Here is a 23,903-nt window from a genome sequence, read left to right on the forward strand (position 1 = left end):
GCGGCCCCTGCCCCTCCTGCAGCACCGGCGTCGTCCGCCATTTGCTATATAAAAAGAGAGGCGCGTTAGCCAGAACTCTGCCGCCCTCAATTAGAAATAACCACGCGACGCAGCCACAAAGCCCGGCCGGGGCTCATCCGACGAGGCACGGCCGTCCCCGCGCCGCAGGCGTCTCAGATGGGCGCGGATAGAGCGGAGAGCTCACACATCCGCCACCCACCGCCATTCGCACTTACGTGTTTGTAGAGTAGAAGGCCGCCACTCACCGCTGTTCGGTATTTATACTCAGAGAGTTCTCGCGAGACCACCTCTCTGCAGTGCCAGCCCGGCGCGCTGAATTCAGAATACTTCTACAGCGGAGAGGGGGCGCTATTCGCTTACTTATACAGAGTGCGGGGCGGGAGGGCCAGCTGGAAGCTGTGCGCATGCGCCGCCTCTACGCATGCGTAGTCTCATGGTATAAAGGCGCGCACACGTGGGCCTGCCTCTTATGAGTGAGGAAGTAGGTGAGTTGGATTGTGTTGTGAGGGGTTGGCAGGTGTGGTTTGTTGTCTTCGTTTGACTTCTTTCTTTTAGTGGTGTTTAGAGCTTTTAAGCTATTGTTGGGATTTTATTTGTGTTGAAGGCTGTTGGTGAGAGGGCTGGGAAGGGGCCTTTGGCACAGTCTGAAAATCACCTGCGGTCTCCCGTGGCCTCCGGTGAGATAACCGTGCCGACAGCATAGGGAACATCAAAGCTTATTGCCCACGGTGACGGTGTGTGGGGAGTGAAACCTATGTTCCCATAATTTCAGTGAGGGGTTCTGGGGGTGGCTGAGCGTGAGGGCGGTGTATGAGCGCTGTGAATCTCCCCGCAGGCGTAGCAGCCCAGCTAGGATCCTTCATGTGAAGATGAGACGTAAAGTGCCTTCGTGAGAAGGGCGAGGATTTATAGTTGGAATATTTAGAAGCTGTGGAGAACGGTTATAAAAGAATGATAATATGAATGGAGCTGAGTACTTTCAATAAAAATTTACTTGCTTAAACACTTAATCGAGTCCTGTTACTTGTATTTTTGTACAGTCCACAAACTCTGTCTGGGGTTTGAAGGGTGTGGGTGTAGTGCTGGAACATAACCCGGACGAGCGGGAAGCCCTTCCCGGCCGCCTTCCGTCCCGTAACGGCAGCCTTTTGTCCAGACGGAAGCGGCTCCGCGCCCTGCGCTTCCTTCTCCCACGTGACACGCGGAAAGGGTGCTTCCTGTGTCTGGTGGTGCGTCATTCATATGCGCCGGAAATCCAACTCCTGCAGCCGGAAGTCCCGCCCTCGAAACCCGGAAGCGACCCGCACGCGGAGCGCGGGGTGCCATGGCCACGGCGGCGGGCAGCGCGGTGCGCTTCAAGAGCAAGTGAGCGGGGCTGGGGCTGGGCTGTGCGGCCGTAAGGTTCGCCTCCGGGAGCGGCCGAGCTGCGCTGTCTTCGCTTTAAGGAACTCTCCATGCGTTTCCCTTTCTTCCTCTTTCAGTTATGCTGTGTCGAGGAAAATCGAGCCTTTCTACAAAGGAGGGCGAGTGCAGGTAATGGTCGCTTACGGCCGGTGCCTCTAGAAGGGGCTGGGGAGTCCGTGCTCCTGGCTGGGCCGCCCCCACTGCCTGCTCTCAGCTCTTCGTCCTCTGTTTTCTAGGTTAGCCGGGATGGGAAGTTCATGTTCTGCCCCTGTGGGACCAAGTTGAACGTGATCGATGTTGAGACGGGAGCTCTGCTGCACAGCCTTGAGCAGGTGAGGGGACACTGGAGCGTTTCCCGCGGCTCTCAGGCCTCGTGACTGATGTGTTTTGAAGCTTTTGGGAGTGGGAATAGAGGGGGCTAAGAACTGCAACCCTGGCTGGGTTTGCATTGTTCATCATTGTGTGCGTGATGCTGGATATGCTTGGGTCAGTAGAAGCTGTGGCAAAGGAAGGCTTGAGAGCACTCCAAAGCAGTGCATGGATGAATAACTGTGTTTTTATCATTTTTCAAGGATGACCAAGAGGACATCACTTCGTTTGTTCTCAGCCCTGATGATGAGGTACTTGTATGGTAGTGTTCGCTGTGTGTTTTTCTTTCTTGGGCCTCCTGATAAGTCCAGTGAAGACTGAGGAGCGTTCTGCCTTGAATGTCCCCAGGGAACTTTGTGGAGCCTGTTATCTCTTCTGAGTTCAAGTTAGATATAGGAATTACTGTTGTTTTGTTTTACTGTAATTAACTACTAAGATGCATCCAGGGACAGGAATGCATTTTAGTCTATTCTGTATATATGCAGAAACTCTATTAGTTGATGTTTCATTTAAATCCTGAGTTTTTTTCTAGCTGCTTTCCAGCATCCATGCATATGCTGAAGCACTGCAGGTCAGAGCTTCTGGGAGAGGTTTCCTGTTGTTTCTGGTATTTGTCTCTCAGTTTTGAAGAGGTCTTTGTGGACACTTGTTAAGTGTTTGGTGCGTTTCCTAATATGTTTTGGAGCAAGTATTAGTCTTACGAATGAGTATTGAGATACTGAGATTCAGGAGCATCACAGTAATGAATATTTGTGTTGTTTGTGTACGGTCACTGATGGAAATGGCTGATCTTGCTTTCCTTTGCCTTGCTTTTCCATAGATTCTTGTGACAGGAAGCCGAGCCCTGCTGCTGAAGCAGTGGAATTGGCGAGAGAACAAGTGTGTGCGCACGTGGAAGGCAGTGCACATAGCACCAGTGGCTACCATGGTCTTTGACTCTACTTCAACGCTGTTAGCCACAGGTATGATCCTATTTCAGCCTAGCTCAATGCAGCATGAGGTGGTGAGCTCTCTATTATGTACATAATCATAAGAGGCTTTATATATATGTAAAGTGACTTATTGAGAGAGTTATTCCAGTATTCTAAAATATTCTTAGTAAAGTGCTGGTAAATATCGGGGATTTATGAGACAGCGTGGCATAGTTAATCTAAATTTGCAGTTAGGTTTCCTTGAAGATGGAAGACAGGCACGAACTCAATGTGTCAGTTGTACTTGAAGTTTCTTTTCTGTAAACAGTCAGATTTTGTCTAGCTCTCTGTAAGTGTGAAGTACTCATGAACTTCTCTTGGTGTGGATGGCTGTTCCTGGATTCATTTTTCTTTCTGCTGCTTTTGTTACTCATTAAATTTTACAGCTGTTGCAGTGTTGGACATCCTTTCTTCATTCTTGCATGCTCTTCTTTTTCAAGGTGGCTGTGACAGCACTATTAAGATCTGGGATATGATCAAGCAGTATTGCACACACAACCTGAAAGGATCTTCAGGAGTTGTACAGTAAGGATGAGCCCTGTTTTTCAGTCACTTAACGTGATGCCTGCATGCTAGAATTGGTGTGAATTGTCAAATTCTTTGTGGAGAATGCATTTCTATTTAAATATTGGTCTAATGCAAAGAAGGTGCCAGGCAACTTATTCCTATTCCATTCAAATGTTTCTCCCCTCTAGCCTCGTTGAGTTCCACCCTGATATCTCCCGTCTGCAACTCTTCTCCTCTTCAATGGACTACAAAATCCGAATTTGGGATCTGAATTCCAGCAAGTGTGTGGCTGTGCTGGATGGCCACTTCAGTGCTGTCACCTCCCTGGCATTCACTGGAGATGGAAACACATTCATTAGGTAAAAAAAAAATAAATGCAGAGGCTTAGCTTTTTCATTAACCCTGGCTCTTGGCAGAGATTGGGTGCTTGAGTGAAGTTTGGCTGGGGTAGTTTGTCCTGTGGGGGTAAGAACTGCTAGAAGTATTCAGTCTCAGCTTGACAAAGCATTGTGGACTTCTTCAGAGGGATGTTGAACCTCTCACAACTTCAAATTTGAATTCAGAGATTGAGTTGAATGTTTTTTAATGCTGAAACTGCTTTTTTATCTTGTAGTTCTGGCCGTGATAAAATCTGCATGGTATGGAACCTGAAAACCAGAGAAAGTAAACGAACCGTCCCTATCTATGAGGTGAAATTGCATTTTTTTTTATTCCTTTGAGATCCTTTGTAGGTCACTGTTGCCTTTTGTAGATTTGTGTATATAATGTATGGGTTCCTACACGTATGTAAATAAAATGTGGGCTTTTATATATTGTGATGTGATACTACTCTGTCTATACTTTCTAAAGGCCCTAAAACTCTGTCTGAAGCTGTGTTATCTGTACTTGCTTGGTAGTTGTGCCTGGGGAATTTGTAGAAATGTATGCCACCTGTGCCCCACTTCTGGAGAAGGAAGGAGGGACAGTTGCTAGAAAACTTTCTTCTTGCTTTGTATCTGCCAGCCTTTCCTAGGCACCTGTGTAGAGTAGTCTGGGGCATTGAAGCATGGTTTGTGTCTTTTTGGCACTAATGTGCTGTTAACACAGCTGCTTGCTGCAATGGGTCTCTAACCCTTTGAGCTAAGCTGGTGTTTGGCCAACTCCTTTGTAGAGCGTGGAAGCTGCCATCTTGCTGCCTGAACAAGGAGATTTCTCTCAGCTGGGTGTGAAGAAACAAGGGCTGCACTTTCTCACGGCTGGCAGCAAAGGTGAGCATCCTGTCATGTTGCTGCTGGAGTTAGAGGCTAAGGAAGGACTGTGCTTCAGGTGCTACGTTGCTGTTGTTCCTGGGATATGTGGTTTGTGTGGCAGGAGCGTTAGGCTGAACTCTTCTGGAATGGAGAGCAAAGCCTTCTCCTGATTTCTTCCAATGATAGCAGATGAAGACTTATCAGGCCTTAAGGCTGTGTGGCTTTTACCAGTACACACTGCCAAGGTTTGTTTTATATTCCTTGAACAATCACTATCTAAAACAGTGGCTCTGACATAATTTATATTATTTGCTAGGGGTCCTGAAAATCTGGGAAGTTGCTACAGCTGCTTGTGTGTACACCCAGCCTGTGCCCTTTGAGCCTGTGGAGTCAGAGGAGGAGGCCAGTGAGCACAGCCTGACCCACTGCATGCTTGTGCCTGAGAGAAATGAGATAGTTACAGTGTCTGTGGAGCACAACATTGTTTTATATGATGCACAAACTCTTCAGCTCAGGAAGCAGGTAACAACCCTCAGCCTCTCTTTTCCTCTTTTATCAGTATTTTAGGCTCAGCTTTGTTTCTAGTGAAAGGTCTATTCTTGAAATAACAAGCTTTATTGTTGAAAGCTTGTTCCTGAGCTTGTTCCTTGGTTACAAGCCAGGGAGCCAGATTCACTGTTGGAGTTGGAAGAATATTGCACAAATAAAACGAAATGGAAAGCAGAACAGGCCCAGACAGAAATCCCTTTTATATTCCATCTTACGTCTAATAAGATCAGAATTAAGTGAAAGAAAAGTGGAGTGCAACCTCACTGAGAATGGTACCATTTGGTGCTTTGCTCTGTTAAACTTTTTCTCTTCTGCCATCCTCAGCTTGCGGGTTACAACGATGAGGTTCTGGATGTGAAGTTCCTCGGGCCTGGTGATTCTCACATTGTTGTGGCTACCAACAGCCCTCAACTGAAAGTGTTCGAACTGTCAACATCACACTGCCAGATCCTCTATGGCCACTCAGGTGTGTGTGTGTGTGGTCAGCTCTGATGGAGATGGGTGGAAGACGAGGAAGTATTTCTTTATCCCACTTTTCTCACAACTTTTACGTGGGAACTGGAGTCACTGGGCTCTGTCTGGAGTAGCATCACAACTTATTTTGGTGGTTTGGTTGGTTGGGTTTTTTGGGGATTTTGTGGGGTAAGTATTTTTTTTGTACACTCCTGATTTCGCAAGTGCTGCTTTATCTTTATCCAGGTCTGTCAGTTCAGTCCTTCTCACTAACTGAAATCAGTTTAGTTTGGAGTTGAGGGTGTAGGTATGGGAGTGCTTGCTCTGAATGCTGTTTTGTGGTTGTAGTGACATACAGCACCAATGCCATAAGCAACCTGTCACTTCATAAGGAGTGCAGATATGTTCCTGAGTCTCTCAAACCCGGCCCTAATCATTGAGCTGTGGACTTCATACTAATTAATACATTTCTGTTGTCTGATTTCAGTATTTCTTTGCATCCAGCTGTTTTTTCTTCCTCTGTTTAGAAACAATTCTTGCTTTGGATGTCTTCAGGAAAGGCCTGATGTTTGTAAGCTGTGCCAAGGTGCGTAGGCATTCTTCATTGGATGAAACTGTTCATTGCTAGTGATCTTTATGGATAGAGTTGTTATATTCCAGTATGGCAGAAAGGGCTTTTGTTAAGATGGCAGTTATGACTGCTACATCCCTAAAATACAAGAGTCTTCCATTATGCCTTTTAAATGTTGCTCCCTTGCTCTGATGAATGCGGGCAAGGATACAGGCTTAAAAGCCACTGAATAGCCAGGGTTACAGATGTAGTAAATGTGTGGAAGGCTGATCACTTGTCTGTTCTTTCCCATTACAGGACAAAAGCATTCGAGTCTGGCGGATGAATAAAGATGGAAGGGTGGTCTGTGTGGCCCAAGGGTTGGGTCATGCTCATGGGGTAGGCGCTGTCTCTTGCTCAAGGTAATAAAAGTCAAACAAAGTTTTACCTTTGCAAGCAAGAGTCCTGGCTGCTTTATCATCCTCAGTGAATGTTTTGGTGAATGTCTGCTTCTGAATAACATTGTTTGTCATGTTTGAATCCAGCTTGTCATGGTGCTCTGAACTGAAGGAAGAATGTTTGTGGTTTTCTTTCTTGAATGCACATTTGTCCATAAGCTGTGAAGCTCGCATTTCTTTGTTAGTCTACCTTCTGTTTGGCTTAAAGAGCAGCAGCTGCTTAATTTGCCAGATAATGCTCAAGCAATTTAGAGAGACTGACTGGGGAATGGAGGGAGTGTTCCTATGAAGGTGCTTGCTTAAATAGCGTATCTGTTTATCAGCTCTTCTACTTTGTGCTGCCTAACAGTCTGGAGGCCTAGCTTGTTCAAAAGTTGCCATATACCTTAGTGTGCAAATGAAGAAAGCTAGCAGTGTTCTTGGCTAACGGCTGAATAGAGAGAGGTTATCCTGGGGACTTAAGTAAAATGAAAGACAACTTTCAAAAGCACTCAGGCTCTGTTTAATGTCACAGCACAGTGACTGTGTGGATTCCGATTGAGGATAGAAGGCCTTTTCTCAGTGCAGTGAAAACCACTGTTCTGTTTTCTTAGGCTTGGCATGCTTTTTTTCCTCTCTTCTTTCAGGTTGAAAGAAAGCTTTATAGTGACCAGCAGCCAGGACTGCACAATAAAAATATGGAATATCCCAGAATCTCTCACTTCCAAAGCAAAAGCAGCCTTGATCTCCAGCCCAGAAACCCTTCATGCACAAGTGACTGAGAGAGGTCATGACAAGGTAAAGTTCCACCTGATGTGAGAGCATATTTTTAGTCCTTAAGTGCTCTCCTGTTTTATACCCTGCAATTCCTAGCTGTCTGACAGCAAAAGCAGACTTAAACTGCTTTGCTCTCTATTTATGTGACTTTTCCAGGACATAAACAGTGTGGCAGTTTCTCCAAACGACAAGCTCATTGCCACGGGCTCGCAGGATCGGCTGGCCAAGCTGTGGTCCTGTTCTGATTGCTCTTTGCTGGGTGTCTTCACTGGACATAAGCGTGGAATCTGGTGTGTGCAATTCTCTCCAGTGGATCAGATTTTGGCCACCTCTTCAGCAGATGGAACCCTAAAGCTTTGGGGTCTTCAGGACTTCAGTTGTTTGAAGGTAATGACAGCTCAGATTGCTCCTTGCTCTAGGCAACTCTCACGTGCTACAGAGATTAAAATTTTTATATATACATAAAAATTTATATATATATAAAAATCAATTTATCTATCTGGGCTTTGGTAGTAAACATTATTCCCTTGAAAGAGGATCGTTTTTGAAAACCTGGCAACAGCTCTAATACTTTGAAGCTGCTTTCTTGTTTTCCAGACCTTTGAAGGTCATGATGCCTCTGTACTGAAAATCATTTTTGTAAGCCGAGGAACACAGCTGCTCAGTGGGTAAGTGCCTACACAAGAAGCCAGAATTATTCAGAAGACATAGCCGCTATGAGCAGCAAGATTGTGCAGTGGATTTAGTTTTAGAAAGACTGATAGGAGAGTGCCATGTTTATGGCATGTGGCAGAGACGTGGCTTGTTTTCCTCTCCAGTTACACTATGTTTCCTGTTAGCTCCACTGACGTTACTGGGTTAGTGACATACACCACAGGGCAGAGCTAAGGATGCATTTCACCCTACTGCTTTTGGTGATGCAAGAGCAGCCAGGGCTAAACTCTTACTGTTAGCTGCAGAGGGTTTGTTCTCCAGCTAGAAGCAGGAAAGAATGCAGTTTATCTCCTGAATTGCCCTTTCTTACAGAAAGGCTGAAATGTAACAGACCAGAAATGCCAACAGAGCATATGAAGAAGTGTAGCTAATAGGGCATTCCAAGATGGAATTACCCAAGGGAATGCCAGTACTACCAGGAACAAGTTGAAATTATTTAGATCTCTCAAGATGTTTGGTTAATTCTGCTCATATTTGGTAGGTGTTGGAATGAGTTTATTCAGTATTTTGGGTGGGGTAAAGCAAGAATGGTCTATCCAGTGATTCTCTGAGATTGTGGGTTTTTTTTTTTTTTCTTTCTTCCAAAAGTGGTTCTGATGGTCTCTTAAAACTCTGGACAATTAAAACAAATGAGTGTGTAAAAACATTAGATGGCCATGAAGATAAAATTTGGGGTCTTCACTCTAACAAGCAAGACGACATGGTTGTGACAGCATCCAGTGACTCTTCTATCACACTATGGAAGGTACAGCGCAGGGTCTTTGTGTCTCTTCTCTGGGTTAGTGATCAGAATGCATTTGCAGTGTTCAGTACCTCAGTGATTTGTTCCTCATTGTTCCAGCATGATACGTGTTGTCCTCATTTTATGCACCTTGCAATTACATCAGTAAGACGTATCTTGGATATTTTTTTTTTGGTCTGGTTTGGGGTTTTTTGGCCACATTGAATTTCTCCAGTTGATGCTTTAAAAGGAACAGGAGTTGGTCTTTAAGTGGCCTTCCCAGCACTGGTCTTCTAGAGAGAGCTTGGAGGGAATTGTGAGTTGTTGGATTTCAAATGTAAGCAACTTGACCTGGAGATCTTGCTGCAGAAAACGATTTTCTCATCACTTAATGACTCTTTCATCTGAATTAAAGCAAGGTTTGACAAAGTTATATTCTGGTTTTATAGGATGTCACTGAAATTGAACAGGAAGAGGCACAAGCTAAACGGGAGGAGCAGATTATGAAGTAAGTTGATTCTGGGGAGCAGTGGGCCATGAAAGGTGCATTATGTCTGGTTAAACTCTCCACACTTAGAGCCATCCAACTCCCCCTAATTTGAAGGCTGTCCTGTAGAGATTTAGATGCTGCCATGGCACCAGTAGGCTTTTCTGCTTCGTAGAAGTTTAATTCCTGCAAATCCTTGCTATAATATTGTCAGCTTGATAATGGATTGGTTTCATGCTTGCGCTACTAAGATAAGGCATGTCAAACCACTGAAACCTACTTTCATTTTGTCCCACTTCAGCCAGCATTGAGTAATTCAAGAATCCCTTGAACGTGCCTAGGGTAATTATCTCCACAATGAGGGCACTGAACCATTCACTGGCACGCACAAGATTATTAACTTCATGGCATTAAACCTCTGCACACCATTACTGCCAAATCAACTACTTTCTGTACTGAATGCTGTTCCATCAACCAAATACTTGTCTCATACTCCTGACTGATTTGTTTTCCAGAGAACAAGAGCTTTCTAACCTGCTTCATGAGAAAAGATACCTCAAAGCATTAGGTTTGGCAATCTCTCTGGATCGTCCGCACACAGTGTTGATGGTCGTTAAGGGTGAGTTCACATTGTATTCTGAAGGGTTTTTTTTCTGCCCTTTCAGCTTTCCATCTCTTCCAGATAGACACTGACTGAAGTCAGACTCAGACTACAGTTTGAAGTTTTTAATAAACTAAAGTCAAATTATCTGAAAGCCTCTATTTTACCCTTTTCCAATAACTCCTAAAGGTTTAGAACTGTCACAAGAGATGTTATTTTTCACAGAATCTGCAGTGTGGAAGGAAGGCATGGGTCTTGTTCTTGAAATAGTTTTGTTTTTTTTATGATCCTTAATTTCTTCTTCTTTTTAGCCATCCTCAAGGAGAGCGATGGGAGAAAGCGCTTGGAAGAGAACATTGCTCGGTTGCGGAAGGATCAGAAAGGTTTGTTACTGCGTGGTTTCAGAGCTAAAACCTTTCAGATTTGGGGCTTATTTTCTGAAGTGAAATTAAAGCTGATCTCAGAGACAAAAGAGATGTTTTGTTTGCGCAACCAATGTGCACAGATGTCCTTCTTCCCTAGAGGCAGTGTTAACATTCTTGGTGACATGGAATACGAACTCTCGAAACTGCCATGAGGCTCAAGCTGTCATTGAAACCCTCCTGAAGCATGAAGCACCAGACAACCTCCTGCAGTACTCGGGCATTAAATCTGCTGTGGAGTCCCTGCTGCCTTACACTGGTGAGCGGTGCTGCAGGAACAGTTGGGCAGTGGGCAGGTTAATCCAGTCTAGAGCTGTTGGGAGGTGCTTGCAATGATGTGCTGTGGAACTTGATTGTATCCAATCTCAGCTGCCCTCTGCTCATGTGAGATCTCAACTCTCTTCCTGTTTTGTGCTCTGGGTGCACAGAGAGGTTGTGGATCTTCCATCCCTGAAAGAATTCAGGGCAGGGTTGGATGGAGCTTTGAGCAGTCTGGTCTAAGGGAAGGTGTCACTGCCTGTGGCAGTGCTGTTGGAAGTAGATGAGTTCTGAAATCCCTTCCAAGTAACACCATTCAAAGATCCTGGTGTTGTGTGATGTAGTGCCTTGTGACCTCTCTTTGTAGGCTTGGACTGAGAGTTTTTCCACAGTTTGTGCCTCTGTGAGGTCTCCTCTTATGTTGTGAATGCTCCATCTGCTCTCTTCTAAACAGAAGAGAGGTTTTTTGTACCCATTTCTAGTAAACTTCCAGAAACTACCAACCATCAGTTTTCTTTCTTTGCAGAGCGCCACTTTCAGAGGCTGAGCCGCCTGCTGCAGGCCTCCATGTTCATTGACTTCATGTGGCAAAACATGAAGCTGTCCGACGTGTCACATCAGGAGGATGTGATTTTGTGATCTTCCCTCACCAGCTGCTGTTTCCTGACAGGAGCCTGAACTGCTTTCCCACCAGATACAGCAACTGGAATACTCTGTATTTTATAATATTTTTTTTTAATTAAATTGAATTTCTAAAACAAGACCACTGTTTAGTCTCCTTGGGATGTAATGAAAGGAAGGATTTGTCCTTTGGGCAAGTTGTGGCTTCCCTTTGTGTTTTCACAGCCTGGATTTTGAGGCCTGGACAATAGGAGTGCTCAATTTGGAGGAAAGGCAGAATCAGGCTGTGAGTGAGCTGTTTACAGTGATTATAAAGGCTATGGAGTTGGGAGATACTACTGGCCACGTTGTATATATCCTGAAGTTTATCTAGGAGGTGTGCACAGATCAGTGTTGTCTGAGCACTGAATATCCTGTGTACCTGGGCAAAATGTAGGCTGCCCCAAGGCAGGTCTGTCACCTTTCCTGCCCCAAATGCAGCACTTGACAGGCACATGGATGTGATTTTAATTCTCCAACAAGCAAGTCTTTGGAGTATAAAAACTACACAGTCCTTTTAGATATTTTTGTGTTTTATTTCAGAGACAGGTGTATAAAACTTAGAATGATACAAACATCCAAACACCTTGCAAGTTGGCTAAACTGCCTGATTAAAAAAAAAAGAAAGACAGACACACATGGAAGGCTAACTAAAATTAAAGGTAGCAATCTATATAAAAGTCCTCAGTTTTCCTATCAATTTTTTCTAACTCAGTTTTAGCAGATTAATTTAGTATAGGAAGTACTGGAAATTTCAGTAACTATCAAACCCCTTCTTTAAGTTTTGCTCGTAACTGTGAGCTCTGGCCTCAGCCACCCTACTCAGCCAGCAAACAAGCTGTACTACAGCCCTTTTTATCCCTATGCCTGCAGAACATCATTAAGGCAAGGTAAGAGATGAAATTCCTAGGTACTACCAATGTTTTTTGTCCTCAGCCATTCAGAGTCCATGCCTGGCCAGTTTTCTATTACCTGAGTTCATGTAACTTTAAAGTAAAAAATTAAATAGAACTCATATCTATTCCAGGGATTCAGGTAGTTGCTGTTCATGTGTCTGTAGCTATGGGTTTCACTCCTCTGTTCTCCAGCATTGTCAGGTAGCCACAGTGTGAGGATTCATGCAGGAAAACTGTGACATTTTGATAAATGCTGGTGCAGGATAAATGTGTGTCCAAGGAATGGCACTGAGCTCTAAGTGACCTATGTTAAACAGAAGCTGCTGGATCCTCCTGCAGCTCTGTTACAGTGTGTGCCCTGGTTAAAGCTCCCTGGCCACGGCGTGCATGCTACAGCATTAACCCAGCAAAACCATGTCTGCAAGCTTTGAAAGCAGCAGTCACTGCAATGTGAGGAATGGGGCCCTAGTGAGCACCGGGCAGGGGATGCAGGACATGGAGGGGTGGGCAGGCAGCTGACTGCTGCAGGGCCCGCTTGGTGACTGTGCTGCATCTCTGGAGGATCTCATGGGCCGAGGGACGCGTGGGCACTTTGGGGGCACCGGTGGACACCTCTGAGTCAGCGAGGGAGTTTAGGTCAGCAGCAGATGGCTCCACAAATCCCGAGTCGTTCCTGTCCTTGTGGGTGAGGCGTGGAGATTTGCTGCTGTGTGTGGCTGAGGTGTGTCCAAGGACAGGGCTCGCTGCCTGCTCCACTGCTGGCAGAGACCTGGACAAGTCTGGCTTCCAGCTCAGCACACTGCTGGGCTCACTGCCCGAGCTGAGCGAGGAGCTGTCAGACTCCAGATCTGGAGTGGAGACGACCCTGGGCAGAGATTGTGATCTGTTCCTCAAGGAGCTCACGTCTTCATCACTGCCGTCCCCTGGGGTGCAATCCCGTGCTGTGCTGTCTCGCAGGGGCTGGGGAGCCGGAAAGGAGGAGCAGAGGTTGGGTGTGGAGACATGGAGCCCATTGCCCATGATGATCTGCAGCCTGTGGTGGGGGTTCTTGTAGGCCTGGAGGCACATGGAGGGCATGTACCCTGTGCGCCCGTTGTAACTGAGGAGGAAAGGGGAAAAGAAACACTGAACTGAAGGACTCTTCTAGCCTTGACAAAAGATGGGTGAGCACACAAGGCTTGTGTGCACACAGGGCATCAGGAAGGGGGAAGTATTCATCTCAAACCAGCTTTGGAAAAGTCTCCTTACCGGATGAGCCACCAGCCATTGTCGGATCTCCTGACCACCTCCACCACCACGCCTTTGTTCAGAGAGAGCTCGTCTGCTTTCTGCGACTCGTAGGCCCGCATGACAAAGTACAGGCTGCCTGGGGGGAGAAGGGAAGTCTGCGTTATCTTACAGAGGGAAAGTTGGGCAAGAACTCTGCCCAGCTGCACAGCCCCAGGCCTACAGAGACTTCAGAAGCCATTTTGTGAAGGATGAGCAAGGTGTGACCTTGAAACCAGAGTTGCTGCCTCAGCACAGAAGCATACTCACCCTCCTCATCTGAGCTCCTGACGTTCTGGATATCCTTGTGAACACTGATTTGTTCCAGGTATGAGGCTGGGAACCAGGCTATCTGCTTGTCTGCGTTTTCTACAAGCCACCACCCTGCAGCAAATAGTAGAACAAAATTTGTAAAGCCAGCAGAAACAGAGAGATGATCAATAACATCCCAGTGCAGGGGCACGGGGCACAGGCAGGAGCCATAGGCAGATGTTCCATGGACCAGCTCAGTGCTGGCATTTTGGCAGAGCTCTATCTAGACCAGAGTACAGCATGCAGGTGTGCTGGGCTCTGCAAAGCATGAAAAGCTTTCTGCTGGGAATAAGGTCCTAGGTCTCAGCTCAGACCCATGCATCCCTCGATTAGAAAAGAATAGACCACTTATTTCCTCCTGTTTAAATCCAGGCAAACACCCCATGTATACCAATGTCACCCATGTGCTTGATGTTACAGCCTTAATATTTGCCAAGCCCTAAATCAATCTAGAAATCGTTCAGCATTCATCTCTGAAATGGAAGGATCTTAAACCTACCAGTCATGTCCTTCAATAACACTTCAACAATTTCCTTCTTAGCGACTTTGAAAGTCTTGTTCTTTGTGTCTTTGGTTTCAAAGGTTTCAATGCAGCGGTAGCTCTGAGACACCTGAGGGTATGTAATGGAGAGCTGCTGCTGCTGCTGCACCTCTTTCTTCTTTTCCCCTCCAATTTCTGATGGCATGATTACAACACTGAAAAGCAAAGTTTGATGTTGGTTTACTGAAAGCTCCCATGGAAGGCTGTCAAGTAGTAATTTCAGTAAAATTGTGGACTAAGAGCACCTTAGATATCAAAACAGTAGAAAATTTGGGTAGAACATCTCTGCTCTTCTGCTCCAAAATGTAACTGGTATTTCTCTATAACATTTTTATGAAGAGATACACAAACAAAAAATACAAATAGGATTTCACACCTGTCTTCAGGAAAGCAGGGATCGAGGTCTTGAGTTTGTGCCTTGAAAAACTGAATCACATCTTCACCCTGGGAGATTTTAGCATCCACTTTCAGCAGTTCCTGCGAGTAAGTTTCCAGCAATTTCAGTCGCTCCAGGGACCTACTTATCTTCCCGCTCTTCCTCTGTTTCCCATTTATATCTTTAAAATAACAAAAGCAAAGTTGATCCAAGACAATAGCAGACCTGGATCAGAGCAGCATCTTCTGCCTGAGCACAGCACTGCCCTGCTTATTGCACTGCCACCCAAAGCATATGCAGCTGCCTCTGCCTCCTTGTTTTAAATAGCTCCTAATAACATTTTTGCATATCTAAAATTTGTCATAGTTCATGTGTAACGTTACTAAGAGCCCTAAGCCAATAAACGTGTAATACTCATCTATCAAGTGCATTGATACCCAAAACCAGGTGTTTCTATGCTATTTTAAGTCAATGACGGCTAGTGACTAAGGTCTATGTCAACCACAACAGCTGTTCCCAATGGCTGTGTCATGTCTGCTGCTCCCTCAGTGAGTTTTCCTCCCTACCTTTAAACCTGGGTATGGTCCGGTCAGATCTCCTGAGCGATCCACTCTCAATGGGGAATTTTCTCTTCAGTTCTTTCTAAAAGCAAGACAAAGCAGTGAGTAGGGATGCTGAGCTCCTTCATCCCTCCCCAGCATGTGGATGTTATTTCAGGGAGATATTCACTTACATGGAATCTCTTAAATTCTTCGAGTGTCCGGTAAATGAGAATGTTGTTCTGATCTGACCAGGACACGAACATCATATACTTCTGGAAAAATAGAAGAGAAAAAGAATGCATCCTTATCCTGATGTTCAATACTGGATGTTTTCAGTCAATGAGCATTTGACAGGATCTGTGATTTAGTTTTTGGTTTGGGCTGCCAGACTGTCTTGTAAGAGATGAAATTAAAAACTAAACCTACCAAAATATTTTCTTAATTTTAGGGTCCCAAGTGAGCATTAAAAACAGAAAGAAAGTCTGAAACAGCGAAGAGAAAAACAGCAGAGTCTCAGATAACCACTTTCTTATGAGCTGGACAATTATAAATAAGTCTAAAGGACCCATGTCCTAAATAATAACACTTTAATAACAATGAAGGATAATGAGCAAATAGGTAACATTTAAGGAAAAAAAAATATATCAGGTTAAAATACCTTCTGCTTTCTGCATTGCATCAAGCCTACAGCCTTCACATCCACTGGGAACCGGCTCATCTTCCCACACTGCCTGTCCTGCAGCTGGAGGCTGAGCAGGGCACGGCCTTTCTGCAGTTTAAATACACTGAGCTGGAGGGAGGGCACGGGCACTTTGGGCCACACTCCTTCACTGCTTCCTCCTCCGCCCAGCAGCTTGAGGAAAAACTCTGTCATTTTGCAATTATCACATGCCTTTTCTCTGCTCCCCTGTCTTTAATGTGCAAATGCTGAGCACAGATGGTGGGGCATAGTTCAGGGAGCTGGAGAAAAGCGCCTTATCTTATCGCATGCTGCCAGTAAATGGTCCTCCCTGCTGCCAGGCAGGTTTGTTGTCCCTAGGTACATCATTTCTGGGTTTCTATCATCCTTGGGTTTCTGTTGTCGCTGGTTCATCATCCCCTGGTGTTAGCAGAGCTCTCTGGGCAGCAGGGCAGCAGCAGCTGCTCTCAGACAGCATATTGCATTTCCTTCAATGGATGCATTTATGGCTCTGCTGTACCAACACCCTTATGGGAGCCACCCGTGGCCATAACAGCTTAGGCTGCAATCACAGCAGTCCCCAGAGCTGATCACGAACATGGTTGTAAAGCACAAATCAGACAGGATTTCATGTGCATGCCAGCTGCTACAAATCTCTCTTCTTCACTAATTGTTCCTACCTGTTTAGTAAAAGGTGCTCGACTTCAAAAGGAGCCCTGGTAGCCCTATCCACACCCATGTACTCTCAGAAAGAAATGGGAGACATTGATGCTAACACTGCCACAGCAAAGGTTGAACGGGTCCCAGGGGCATAACTGAAGCAATCCCAAAGATTTTATTGTGTAAATATGCACCTAAAGCACCCTGAGGTCCTGCCTCAGGCCTGGGCATCCACCTGCACTCAATGCGATAGACAGGGAGGTGGAGAACCACTCCCAGGAGAGCCCCAGGCCTATGCATCAGCAATGGTAGCCAGCACTGTGCAGCACAGTCTGCCTGGTGGGAAGAGCTGAGTGAGGAGATGGATTTGCTTCACTGCAGCAATTGCTCCTTGCTGCCCTCAGGCACTGCCTGGTTGGTAATTACAGCCCTGGAAGGCCGTCCTCTCTGTGACCTGTGGCTGTGGCATGCCTCCATTTATGGCTTGGTCTAGGGGCATCTGTGTGATCTGGCCGCTTGCCCTGCCTGCTCTCCCTTCTTTGATGAAGCCTGAATTGAATCATTATCATTATTGGAGCCCAAATGGAGAGGCTCAGCCCTGCCTTCCTTTCCATTTTCTAATTACACTGGACGTCTTAAATCCCTTAGCAACAGGTGCAGAGTACCTTTCATCTATTAAAAAAAAAATCACAATCAACTCACAGAATGCCATTGGGAAGTCAGACAAAATAACTTCTGAGCAGCTAGAAAAGCCCCTAATTAGGGCTTCGGTTTTGTGAAAACACATGAGGCTGCCCCTGCCCTACAGGGTGGCAGCTGCTGGGGACAAAGGAGGTGTGTTGGTGAAGTTTGATCTGTTGCTGCTGGACCCCTGTTCTCCTTTGCTAAGGAAAAGTTGTACAGCGAGCAATTCAGTCCCATGCACACATCTGATGGGAAAACCCCTTTCGTGCCTTCTCCGGACACTCCCTGGCTGACAGGATGACATGGATACAAGGCAGACTTGTTGCACCAGGGTCAGATCCTCCATCTCTGCTTGCAGCTGGTCTGCAAAGGCACATGCTGTTATAACTGGCTGGCTTTTGTGGCGAGAGAAGGAGATCTTTGCATCCAGAGGGATTGTTCTTTATGACTATTAGCATTTGCAAGCCACCAACGGAAGTGGCAGCTCCTCCTCCAGCAGCACAACTGTGCTCCGGGATGGGGTCATGTGTGCTGGTACCATTGAGTTTTCTGTCCCAGAGCAAACACAAAAATCAATGGATTTCCAAAAGTGTAAAGGTGTAAAACTGTTTACCCTAAGTGGGAGAAGCCAGAGACAATCAAAGTCTTCAGAAAATCTGAACTCTGAACACGTACCAAACCGCTGAAGGAAGTTTAGATATATTTTAATTCTATGTAAATACTGTGATTGCCAGTAAAGCAAGAAGAGTAGATAATGGCCTTATGTTTGACAATTCCAAAAGCTCTGCCACGTTTCAAAGCTCTCAGTGCAATCATGTAGGGGGTGGCTGTAAAGCAGAAGCGAGACATAGAAAGCATCACTCAATGCCACAACAGAAGGGTGAGACTACGTGGAGGCTTGGGACCACCTGGGGCTGGCAATCCACCACACCGCATGGAGAGCTGATGTTCTGAGATAGACTGCTTGGTGACAGGGATCTCAAAGCAAAGCGTGAGCAAAACTGGTGCTCATGGTACTGCTCCTAGAGCACACTCAAATCACTCCAAAACCATTGCGGGTCAGTGTCATGTCTGCAGGGACAGATGGAGAATGGTCCAAAAGAATCTATTAACTCCACTTCTGCGTGAGTTCATTTGGGCACACGTCTCCTCAACAGTATGCTGTGCTTACTGTATGTCTCCTGCTACTTCCACACCACCCTGCGCAGAATCAGTACCTGCAGGTGTGTAACTATTAACAGTAGTCAGAAATGACTGCCAGAAAGGAGAGCATTTGACTCCAACTACCAGGTACTGTCATTGCGTCATCAGTGTATATTTACACAGTTTTTGAGGTACAGCAATTAATTTGTCTTTGATCATTTTATGGGGTACAAAAGAGATCATCAAATAGCAGGTAATACATAGCAGGGGACTGTCCAGCTTTGAGAAAGCAACAAAACATGGGTTTTTCTCCACAATTACTTCTGCCTCTGTGTGAACATGAGAGCAAAAGCAGAGCAGCTGCCCCTAAAAGCCCATAGTCTGATAACTGAGCAGAGCTCATTTGATGCTGTTGCAGGGCTGCACAAAGGCTCAGAAGCTTTCCCTGCCACATTTCAATTGCAAAAACAACTTTCCATGTGTAAAACGTCCATATGAAATAGACACCAAGGGTATGATTTTCTTTTCATTTCATATGAGCCAGGAATAACTTTCAATTGGTGTATTGAACTGGAGGGCAAACAGACGGAGTGGGACAATCATCTGGACCAATCCTACATCCACAAAAGCCAGAACTCAAGCCTTGCAGCAGCCTCTTCCAAATCCCAACAAGCAGTGGTCATCTCAAAAGAAAAAAAAAAAGGGTTACAAACATCCTCTTCTGCACATAGGATTAGGTCTGAGCTGCTCACAGCTGCAGCTGTGTGAGACCTGAACTCATGCATTTATCTTTTTACGTCCAACACAGGAGAAACTGCTGGATTCAGTGATCCCCTGCAAACTTACCAGGGAAAGGCAGAGAGAAAAGTCCTCAAAGCACACTTAAACTCCTGTAGCTGCAAGACAGAGAGCAAAAGGAAGGTGCTGTGCCATGGGCAAGGCAGAGGGGGGCAACTGCTGGGATTGATGTTGGTATGAGATCTCAGACTTCTCCCCCATCACCTTCAGGATCAAAACCTGCCCTTTGCTGTTCTTGAAGGTCAACTTACGTGATAGCACATAACCTATCAGCACCTCTAATGAAAAGGCCAGCTGCTGAAAGCTGATTTTAAGAGTACAAAGAGGTTTTAGACTTCTATTAAATAGATAAACAGACACTGATTAAAGGGAAAAAAAACACCAGAGTTGACAATAATATCCTTCACCTCATAAACAATAAGAAGTCCAACAATCACAAAGTCTGGGATGAGAGATTTTACAGTACTTAATCCAGAAGAAGGTATTTGATTTCCTCCAAACTCCTGCAGCTGCTGCACAGAATGAGGCATTTTTCAGTGTGCAGCTGAATCCAATTCAGGACACAGCAATCCCCAGGGCTGAACTTCACCAGTGGCTCACTCCCTCGTGAAAGATTTCCTTAATGATAATCAGTGAGGGACTGAGCAAGAAGAGCTGTGATAATGACCTCATGTGTGTAACAACTGGAGCCTGGTGCAGCGGGGCTGCAGGACCTCTCTATCTAGGTGATGAACTTGCAGAGTTTACCCAGCACCAAAAATGCATTCTGCAATATCCAGCAGTGGAGTTTTCGTTTGGATCACAGCAAATTGCCCACAGTGCAGGCTGATCTCATTGCCAGGGACACCCCATTATTGTCTCCGTGCTCTGGGGTCCAGACCACTCTCAGGTCACTGGCAACACAATCTCAGCCCCAGTTGGTAAAAACCACTGCAGCATGGCAACCCCCAGACCTCACACCCACCAGCTGAGGGTGAAAGTACAGAGCAGATTTGTTGGTTTTCCCTTAAATGCCCTCAGGACACAGCCGCTAAGGGCAGGGGAGAAGGCCGCCCTCCTCATCTGGTGTGCTTATAACCCATAAAATACTAAAAGGACATTTACGAAGCACCTGTTGCAACCATTTCATGGCTCCTTTGTAAAAGCTGTGTGTTTTCCTAAGGTTATACAAAGGGCAAAAACGTGATTCAAGAAGAAAACTTCCAGGAAGGATAAGAATGAAACTTAAGCCCGTGGCAAAAGAAAGTTTCCTGCACCATTTCCTAGAGCAAAGAAACAAGAGGTGTTTGGTGAATGTTTTTTGTGGTAAGAGCACAGTGTGTTTTTGCTGAGACCCACTGCAGGGCAGGACAGAACCTCAGTAACCCTGGGGGGAACATCCTCAGAAGCACAACCCAATGGAAACCAAGCAAGGATTAGCCAATATGCAGAAATACTCTTTTCACGCAGGTAAAATCTATACTTGCTTCACAAGTGTGGTAAAATCTGGTAACAGACAAAAACATTGTATGCCTTGCAGATTAGTCAGAGAAATGCTAATTCTTCTGTTATCCTTTCCTCATTCCCCACCACCAACAAGCAGAATATGCAAAGTGCCTTACTTATCTCTCTGGAGTTTCCTCCAGCTCTGGGAGTCCAAGTTAAAAACTCACCTTTATTTCAGAATCAGTTTTATTTCAGTTCTATACGTTCGTGTTCCTATTTCTTTTTCATAAAGCAGGGAAAGCAATGTTTAATCCTCACTCAACAATGTAGTGTAAAGAAGAGTCTACTGGAAAGCAAACTGTTGCTTTGTGATATTAATCCCCAAAAAGTCAACACACTTTCATTAAAATTGTTATATGAGGAAAATCTCTTCCTCCTCCACCTGTTAAGATTTACTGCTGTCCACTTACTTTGACCTACTTCTGGAGAAAGGAATCATGCAAAAGTCAGGGAGAGCTGCAGAAAGGTGAGGAAGACTGAACCCCCAGCAGCACTGATCCCGTACAGTGCACTTCTGAACACATCTCAGTATCCCAGGACAGATGTGGCCAGGGTCTGATGTCCCTGGCGGTGAGGTGTGAGGCATGGCAGCGAGCTCCTTCCTTCTAACAGGGGACAGGTTCGTGTCTTGTGAAACTCTGCAAGTGATGTGTTTCTTGGGTAGAGCTATTCAATATATATGAATCATATGCCTAGAAATATACACTGTTTTTCAGCTGCTATTTCCTAGTTCACTGTGAGTTCTCAGCAAACTGCATGACTAATTCCTAATGTTGTCTTTCTAATTAGTTGGACTTGAGGCTCACATCCTGACCTGTGCACAGGTGTCAACTTCCTGGCAGAGTAACTGTTATATTCAACTGGAAGTATCTACACAACCATCCCAAAAATGCAGTGACAGTCCTGAGAGATATAGGGTAAGTCCTGAAAGACATGGGGATGCCCTGAGAGGTTGTGAGGTCTCCCCCCTGGAGTTGTCCAATCCCACTCAGACGTGATGCTGGGCATCTGCTCTGGAGCAGAGTGGGACCAGAGGGACCCAGAGATGCTTCCAGCCTCAACCAGTCTGGGATTCTGTGAAATTTCTCTAAAGCACTTAAAATACATTCACGAAAAGTCAGTGATTTTTAGGTTCCAAAATGAAGCAAAAGTCTGTGCAAGTATCATTCCCTATTCTCTGCTCAAAATCTAGTAACGTGCCAGCAGGCAGCCTGGACTGAGTATTACCTTTCCGTATCCTTTGCACCCTAGAAAGTGGGCCATAACGGTAGCAACAAGAGTTGTGCCCTCTGTCTGTTAGTTGCACCAGTTATCTGTGAAAATTAGCAGGTTTTCTGTCAACATAACCATTCCCGAATGCACATGCACCCTTCTGCAGCTGGGGGCCCAACTGCAGTGAGAAGAGCTGCTTCCTTGGAGTCTCCCTTCCTCGTGTTCTTCCTTCCTGCCTTGCTGCTGCTTTCAGCCCCCACTCCTGTGTGGGACTTGGAGGTGCCCAATCCAGCTGGTCAGAGCGTGAGCAGCAGGATGCGTGCCTGGCCTCACGCACAGCTCAACTCTCACTACTGCCCCACTTCTGCTTCCTTCCCTGTGCACTCACTTCACCTGCCAGCTTGTGAGCTAACTTAGTGAATGCCAAGATAAGAGCAGAACATCAAAGTCTTCCTCTCAGAAACACAAACACACCCTTCATTTTTTCTCCAGAACAGAGTTTACCAATGCTTCCTGGTAATTAGCATCATTACATCCCCTATTCCAGTTAATGAGCGACTGTTTGGAAGATGTACCTATCCAGTAGGCTTTGGTGAACCCTGTCTTCCAGATACAATTACATTAAGCAAGATAGAGATGTGTCGTTAGCAGAACCTGCTTCAGGTTACCGCGTACCTGGACTAGGGCTGAGGAAGCCTCACCTGGGCAGTACCAGTGTGCTTCATCTCCACTGCAGGAGACAGTCAGACTACGCTTAGATTCATTCAGAGACAGGAAAGTGGATTTCCTCACTATTATTTGTATATGAGCATTGCAACGTTTCTGCTCTTCTTGCTCCCTCTGACCAGAAAAGGGGCAAGGGAAACAACACTGAACACAGATCGCACATTAGGCGACAGCTTTCTCTGAGTTTATGAACTATTTGCTTTCAAATAAAAATCAATCTTGCTTATAATTTAACTGACTAAATAAATGAAATCACTAACAAGAAAGCAAACAGACTGTTAACAGCCAATCACGGACGCTGCTTTGACTTACAAACATCTCTGCAACTATGTAATTGTCAGAAGCCTGAGCAGTAAAGCACTGCAGGAAATTCCCATGATGTCTCTCCTAGATGCCAGCATACTCTTTTTTCCAGAATTTGAAATAAAGCATGAGGTCATCAGCATCATTTAAATATTTACTGGTGTGCAGGAAAACAAATATAAAGAATATCTTTTCCTTTACTAGGTTGTCTCTTTCATACATGAGATATTTTTATATTTACAGTTATCTAAAACTTCAGACAAAGCCAGTAGCTGCAGTTGCTCATGTTTCTTCTCCTTTCCTTGTGAATAACTGCAACACAATGTTTTCATGAAATTGCAGATATGAATAACAGAGCCAGGCCCAAGGACAGAGATCATCAACGCTGTGCTGTGTAGACTAGGAAACACATGGGCCATTCCCATGCAGAGCACACTAAATTTTGAAATCCTTTCTAAGGGCAAACCCTTGAAGCATTTTCTTTGATGCATTATCTACCAAAAACATTTCACCACGCTGGGTTAAATATATCAGAATGTAAGAGCTGAAAATGAGCAGTACTTTTCCAGCCCCTTTCACACAAATTGCGTCTCTGCAGAATCTGCAGTGGAACAGCACTTAATTTAACGTCAGAGAAAAGACTCAGGGTGCATTTCAAGTAGCTATAGAACATCCAGGAAGGAACAGTATGTGGAGATGTGCAGCCATTTCTGCTTCTGGAGGACTCCTTCACCACAGCTGCTCAATGGGACATGGGAGGATGGTGCTGTGCGAATGGGAACTGGGCTGTGTGTCAAAAATCCTACCCAAACTGGCGATTTAAATCATCCTAAGCTGCTGTTTTGGCTCACCTTCATCCCAGCCACATGTATTAAAGAGAATGCTGTGTTTTTCACTTGGCCTGCGGGACACGGAGAGGTGAAAAGTGGAAAGGGGTGCAAACTTTGTGTTCTAGAGCTCATGGTGGGTTATTCATCCTATAGCCTGCAAACCCCTCTGAGGCACAACAACACTGAACCAAACAGAAAGAAAAGAGCAATCCTCTGACTTCACATCCTCAAAACCCCCTTCAAAATCTTGAGAGGCACTTCCACGACTTTCAGACCCAATCCGCCCTCCCAGGGCCGGGCAGTCACAGCCCCGCGCTGCC

The 23,903-nt window shown here is 45.5% G+C and overlaps 2 protein-coding genes and 1 non-coding gene across 3 annotated transcripts; 2 read left to right on the forward strand and 1 right to left on the reverse strand.

The window, feature by feature from the left end:
- Positions 1-660: 660 nt before the first annotated feature.
- On the forward strand, positions 661-789 carry LOC116217257. The gene has a single exon (XR_004161543.1). It is a non-coding gene; the product is annotated as a small nucleolar RNA ACA64 (small nucleolar RNA).
- A 490-nt stretch (positions 790-1,279) lies between these two features.
- Positions 1,280-11,233, forward strand: TBL3 (transducin beta like 3). The gene is made up of 22 exons (XM_003210691.3): positions 1,280-1,386; positions 1,503-1,554; positions 1,662-1,757; positions 1,998-2,045; positions 2,615-2,756; positions 3,206-3,290; positions 3,461-3,631; positions 3,886-3,961; positions 4,423-4,519; positions 4,818-5,023; positions 5,375-5,516; positions 6,031-6,089; positions 6,372-6,475; positions 7,138-7,288; positions 7,424-7,654; positions 7,865-7,935; positions 8,570-8,726; positions 9,152-9,210; positions 9,705-9,808; positions 10,102-10,173; positions 10,313-10,471; positions 10,997-11,233. Exons 1-22 carry the CDS (start codon positions 1,346-1,348, stop codon positions 11,107-11,109), a joined length of 2,436 nt encoding a protein of 811 aa, XP_003210739.1. The 5' UTR covers positions 1,280-1,345; the 3' UTR covers positions 11,110-11,233.
- A 398-nt stretch (positions 11,234-11,631) lies between these two features.
- On the reverse strand, positions 11,632-15,952 carry NOXO1 (NADPH oxidase organizer 1). Its single transcript, XM_003210653.4, has 8 exons — positions 15,722-15,952; positions 15,255-15,335; positions 15,088-15,163; positions 14,522-14,702; positions 14,104-14,300; positions 13,563-13,676; positions 13,275-13,392; positions 11,632-13,125 (listed from the first exon to the last, which is right to left on the reverse strand). Exons 1-8 carry the CDS (start codon positions 15,935-15,937, stop codon positions 12,492-12,494), a joined length of 1,617 nt encoding a protein of 538 aa, XP_003210701.2. The 5' UTR covers positions 15,938-15,952; the 3' UTR covers positions 11,632-12,491.
- Between the last annotated feature and the right edge of the window lie 7,951 nt (positions 15,953-23,903).

Source organism: Meleagris gallopavo, chromosome 16 (assembly GCF_000146605.3).
Source record: "Meleagris gallopavo isolate NT-WF06-2002-E0010 breed Aviagen turkey brand Nicholas breeding stock chromosome 16, Turkey_5.1, whole genome shotgun sequence".
Lineage (NCBI taxonomy): Eukaryota > Metazoa > Chordata > Aves > Galliformes > Phasianidae > Meleagris > Meleagris gallopavo.